Below are 6,000 nucleotides of genomic sequence, written 5' to 3'. Positions count from 1 at the left end.
GTACATGGAACTGAAGTATTAAATGTTCCACAGTACATAAAGTCCAGAGGTAAATTCCTACTGTGCCTTATATTTTTTTAATATAGGTATTGCCTTGTATGAGTCTATGTGGAAGAACACAGTGACAGTGTATTAAAAATATCCACCGACTTGGGCTCCACAGCCTTCTGTGGCAAAGAATTCCACAGATTCAACATCCTCTGACTAAATACATTTCTCCTCATCTCCTTCCTAAAAGACGGTGGAATGGTGTCCATTATTGCCAATTGGCTGCTATAATACGGTAGTATCATTGCGTAAATAGTAGAAACAAACAGCTACAGATGCTGGCTAATACACAAATGACACAAAGTGCTGGAGTAACTCAGCAAGTCAGGCAGCATCTCTGGAGAACATGGATAGGTGACATTTCGGGTCGAGACTCTTGTTCAGACTCTTGGTCCGGAACTGGGCTTGGAACCCAGGTGAGTTGACAGCATCAGCCTGCTGGCGGTCAGGGGAGAGGCGAGGATCAGCTGAGTCGTTGGTCGCGACCCAGCCGGAGTGCAGGTAACGGCTGGAGGTGGTGGTGACTGAGTCAGCGCAGCCTGGAAGCTGCTGAGGAAGCAGTGCATGCCAGTGTTGACAGCCCGTCCTGGAAGGGGGTGGAGGTCTCTCCACTATAACCAAAATACGTTATAAAGAGGTCTGTTAAAACAAGTGTTTACTGTAGTGTCTATGGAAGGATGTGCTAGATTGCTGAATGCTCTCCCTCAACTGTGCTGAAAAAGACAACCAGGTATATAATGCTCACCAGCCAGTGATCATACCGTAGATACCTATAAGGTAAAACCAAAAACATGAACAGGCAAAGTTAACAGCAGAATTTTTTTGCTAATCTTGTGCACTTTGATTCAAAGCTTAGCAAAGCCAAAGGTGAAGCACAATGAATCTGTAGCAACAGAAAACTGGTTAGACTGAAAAACTGGTAATGGCATCAGTTATGCTCTTCCAGGCATCATAGAAGTAGGTGGTTAATTCCAGACTACCTGCTGTGTCAACATACAATGTGCATGCTAAGGGCATAAGTTGAAGAACATTAGAAGTAGAAGCAGAACTATGACACTGCCAATATCACGGCCACTCCTTTACCCAAGTGTCACTTTGCTTCATTAACTTCAGAACCCAAATAGGTAGGAAATACTCCTATTGTTTTCCAAAACTGGAGTAGGAAATAAACCATTCAATTTGCAATGACAAATGTTGAGCTTGTCACCACTGAGAAATTTCCAAGTTTCTGAGACCCATAGCTTAACAAAGGAAGATGAAAACAACAACTTCCTTCATATCGAACAGATGGTGATGAGGGGTTGTGGGATCCAATCTGCGATCATGTGGAACTGGTCACCTTCAGCCGCCTGCGCTCACTGTGCTGCCGCGTTCAGCCCTAACCCCCCACATCTCCGTGCTGAGCACCCACAATGCTCATTTTAGTCCATCCAACACGAGGATATTACATTATGGGTAGGAAAGGTTTAGATGGATACGGGCCAAACGTGGGCAGGAGGGACTAGCGTAGATGGGGCATCTTGGTCAGCATGGGCAAGTTGGGCCGAAGGGTTTGTTTCAGGGCTATGACTCTATGACAGTTTCTGCGCGTTATCCGTTCACATCAGAGCCAATCACGAAGTAATGACACATTTTGATTGCTGTGGGAACATCAGCTCAGAAACGAGTCCTCAACCAGCTTCCCAACACAGCAGCAAGTAGAAGCAGTTTTCTTTATACAAGGTTCCTAGCTGCCAACATTGGCCACTTTTAGTGCCAAATGCACTGACACTCAGGATGAGTTCCTAGGAACAAGGGAACTGTGTAGCAATGTTACAAAATTTTGAGATTTTAAAAATCAAGTCTGCAATTTATCCCATCAGATAAAGCATAAAAAGAAGTTTAATTTTACACCTAATTCACTTTCATATCTTCAGTATTACAAAAGTTATGGCCATTTTCATACTCGGAAATTAGCATCTTGCTCCCTATTGCTTTTCCATTGACTTAACGCAAAAGCTGTGATCGAGGACAGTCAAAAGCCCATAACTTTCTTAAAAATTAAGAGAACTGAATGAAATTTTAAGTTATTATAGATTGAAGCATTCTGAAACAAATATGAAACAATCTTACTTGGATGACCTGAAATTAAAGCATATAATTAGTTAGTGACCTAATTGGAGCTAATTACAAAATTCAATTACTAGATCTAAACAGCTATCCATTTCTTAAGAAAAGGTTAACATTTTTAAATAGCTTAAGTGTCCAAATAACATTCACACAAGAATTCACAATATAACATGATTTTAAAATCTCATTGTCATGAATTTATAGGCCAAATGGAAGGAATTTAGTGTTTAATTCCCGTAGATTAATGGCCATTTTAATCATCTTGCGAGTGGGATTTTGTGGAACGGGATCGATTGGAACGTTGTGGTTTGCGGTGAATTTAAACCCCATATCGGCAGGAAAAACACTGCCGGTTCGTATGGGGCCTAAATCACCTTTTCGCAACGGAAAATGTGGATTAAAGTAATCCTAAGAAGCACGTTTATATGTAAAATAAACGGCTTACCTTTATCTGTCCCGTACGGGAGATCCGTCCCGTTGTCGGCGTTAGAAGTCGATTTTTATTTTACTCCAGCAATTAAATTATCCAGCGATATTTTTAAAAAACTTGATAGAACGGATGTCGGAGCGATTTCTCTGCAGCAGCTAAACAGCCTTAGAAAATCGACTTCAACAGGCAGGAGGCGCTAAAGTTGCGCACACGGCCAGTGGCAGAACTGCAGTGCCGCTGAAGGTAAGTTTTGTAACATACCTAACTAGTGCATCCTTAATCCCAATCCCACCCATCTCACTTTCCATATCCCTCACTCCGCAATCTCTGTTGGTATAAAAGCTCCAGATGATATAAAGCAGCATTTCTTACTTCCTGCAGACCCCTTGTTATTCCCAACCTTCATTACAACCATACCTATGCACTTTGTTGTATCAAAGATATGTAATTTATGCAGGCAACAAAAGAAGACCAAGAGAATTAAGATAAACTGGCACTTCATTTCACATTCATGCCCACCAGCTCCATTATTGACAGAGGCACGATTTGGAAGTGGCAAAGCACCAGGCGTAACTATATTGCAGAAGGTCACAGAATAGCTCAGGAGTCATAGAACAGTACAGCACAGGAACAGGCCCTTCGGCCCATGATGTGTGATGCCAGATTTAAACTGTACGTCTACCTGCACATATCACTCAATTACCACTGCTCATGCCTGTCTAAAAGCCTCTGACGTTGCTCTCCTATCTGGTTTCACCACTTCCCCAAGCAGAATATTCTAGACATCTACCACTTCCTGTGCAAAAAAAGTTCCCTCAAATGTTTTAACTTTCCCGCTCTCACCTTAAAAATATTCCCTCCAGTCCCCGACATTCTCACTCTGGGAAAAAGACTGACCATCTGCCCAGTCTATGCCTTTTATAATTTTATAGGAAACTCGGTGCAGTGGTGCAGCGGTAGATTTGCTGCCTACAATGCCAGAGACCCAGGTTCGATCCTTACCATGTAGATCCTGACTACGGATGCTATCTGTGCAGAGTTTGTATGTTCTCCTCATGACCTGCGTGGGTTTTCCCCGGTTAACCTACAAACCTGTATGTCTTTGGAGTGTTTCCTCTCACACTCCAAAGACATACATGTTTGTAGGTTAATTGGATTTGTAAAATTGTAAATTGGCCTTAATGTAGGATAGTGTTAATGTGCGGGGATCACTGGTCGACACGAACTCGGTGGGCCGATGGGACTGTTTCCACGCTGTATCTCTAAACTAAACTAAACTAAACTCAGAAAGCAAGGTAAAACAGAAATTCTATAATCCAAATAATTAAGTACCATTTATATAAGCATTCGTGCAACACAAGTGCAGAGCTGTAACTGCCTGGCTACTATTTCTTATTGGAAGTTAAATTCCCAACTGGAATTGAGAACTCCTCCTCCTAGTTATGCTGTACAAGCAGTAAAAGTTCCGTTTATCCATCCCTCCTTTAAGTCTTTAAAATAAATCTTTCAGCACGGCAATTTTAAAGTGTCAAAATCCGTGGGGGGGGAGGGGGGTCGATTTATAAAACGGGATGCTCACAGCCAAATATCATACCTTACTGACAAGGAAGTCTGTAGCTTCAAAGTGCCGTCCGTACATTTTTGGAGATTCTCCAGGTATAGGTTCTATTTTAATGCAGACCTCTTGGCCTTTCCGGGCAACATCAACTTGTTTATGATTCACTTCTATACTGGTAACAATACCAATATCGACAAACTGGAGAAAGTAGAAATCCTTATTAGTTTCCACAACAGGCAATTTAACAGAAGGATCAAACACACTAAGATACCCAGATAAAAAGTGACAGGCAAGGGTTTGTTTTCTTGTTAACTTTTGAATTAATGGCATACTAAATAATCCTCCATTAAATCACTCTCTATTGTTCTGATAATTAATTATACATGTTTCCATAATCACAAATTAAAAACTGGTTTATAAAATGATATGAATTTAAATTCATATTGGCAATGTTATTATGGTGTTGTACAAGTGAATTAAGATGTAAAGCTACCTAAACAGGTTTATAAAATGTTATGAATTAAAATTCATACTGACAATGTTTTTTTTTGGTGTACAAATTAATGAGGATTAAACATATCTAAACTCACACTTTTTGAAGGAACACATATTGGAGTGCCTTGTTTCAGAATGCCAGCTTCTATTGTAACTCCCATTACAATTGGATCACGAGAATTAAAGATGAACTGAGGAATAATTCGCAGTTTTGAAGGAAAAACAGCTATGTGCCTGATAAGGAAAGTACAGATATTAACTATCATGAAAGAACAATGCAGATAAGGAACAAGCTTTCTTAAATTAAAGTGTTCATATGCATATTTTCAAGACAATTAGTACCCTGATAAAAGAATGTGGTTAAAGAATATGGATAAAATTTTGTAGTAAACAATTTTCCAGTCATGGCCCTTAAAAAACCATGTGGTAATGCATGTATAATACCTTTCAGTATAATATTTAATAGTTCTGAACTTACTTGAATTCTTCTTGCTTCTGTTTTTTGTAATCCTGTCTGTATTTTGTGAAAGCATCAAATAAATGGTAGATAATTTCTGCACTGAAGATCCTGACTCCGAGTGTATCAGCAAGGTCCTGGGAATCACGTTCGATCTTCACATCAAATGCAAGAATGACTGAATACCTACAACAATGTTAAAGTTAGACTTTGACAAGTACATTGTACAATATTTAACATCAGCATATAACACAGAGTACCACCAATAAACCTCCTCCTCCATTCTGCTAGCACCAGCTGCTCTATTTCCTGTCCTGTACCTCTGTACACATGACAATAAACTAAACTAGCCTAATCCCCTGCCGTCCATCCACGATTCTACTTATTTGATAAATTAGGTCTTTCTCTTCATAATGAAGTATGGCTAGGGAAGACACATTTGAAGCTATTGGGAAACAAAAAGGCCAAGTGGCTTACTTTGGCTACAATTTCTTACATTTTGACCTGCGCAGACTACTGGTCAGGTCACATTGGCCTGGATTATAGATGTAAAATATCATTCACACTTACTGAATATCGTGTTCAAGCATGGCTGATGATTTCACCACATCTCTTTTATGGACAGGTCCAATGTTAATCCCAGCATACTGAAAAGGGAATCGGTTTTTATTTGAAAAAGAAACACTGAAAAATTGATTATTACTGGTTAAATCGGAATCATTCGCTGTCAAGAATCATTGTTCTGGACACCAAAGTTTGAATTCTAGTATAGCAACTAGGCACTTTAAATGCAAGCAAATCTGTCCACTAGTTCACTTATTGGAAGGACATTGTTCTTATTTGGTTTGGTTTCTATGTAAGCTCTGACTGAATTTCGCCTTGCCCCAACAATATTCCAGAAAG

At 39.9% G+C, this 6,000-nt stretch overlaps 1 protein-coding gene across 1 annotated transcript in view; it reads right to left on the bottom strand.

Annotated features, from left to right (window-relative positions):
* Window positions 1–6,000, bottom strand: part of eif5b (eukaryotic translation initiation factor 5B) — a 71,475-nt gene that overhangs the window by 5,639 nt on the left and 59,836 nt on the right. Inside the window, exons 20-23 of the mRNA XM_033022563.1 lie at window positions 5,668–5,744; window positions 5,119–5,283; window positions 4,736–4,874; window positions 4,182–4,343 (exon numbers count right to left, since the gene is read on the bottom strand). Of these exons, the coding sequence (XP_032878454.1) occupies window positions 4,182–4,343; window positions 4,736–4,874; window positions 5,119–5,283; window positions 5,668–5,744 (543 nt within the window). The remainder of the gene's footprint in view (window positions 1–4,181; window positions 4,344–4,735; window positions 4,875–5,118; window positions 5,284–5,667; window positions 5,745–6,000) is intronic.

The sequence above is a fragment of the Amblyraja radiata genome, chromosome 6 (genome assembly GCF_010909765.2).
Source record: "Amblyraja radiata isolate CabotCenter1 chromosome 6, sAmbRad1.1.pri, whole genome shotgun sequence".
NCBI lineage: Eukaryota > Metazoa > Chordata > Chondrichthyes > Rajiformes > Rajidae > Amblyraja > Amblyraja radiata.
The sequence above is the reverse complement of the archived record's forward strand: the minus strand, read 5'-3'. Positions and strand labels throughout refer to the sequence as shown.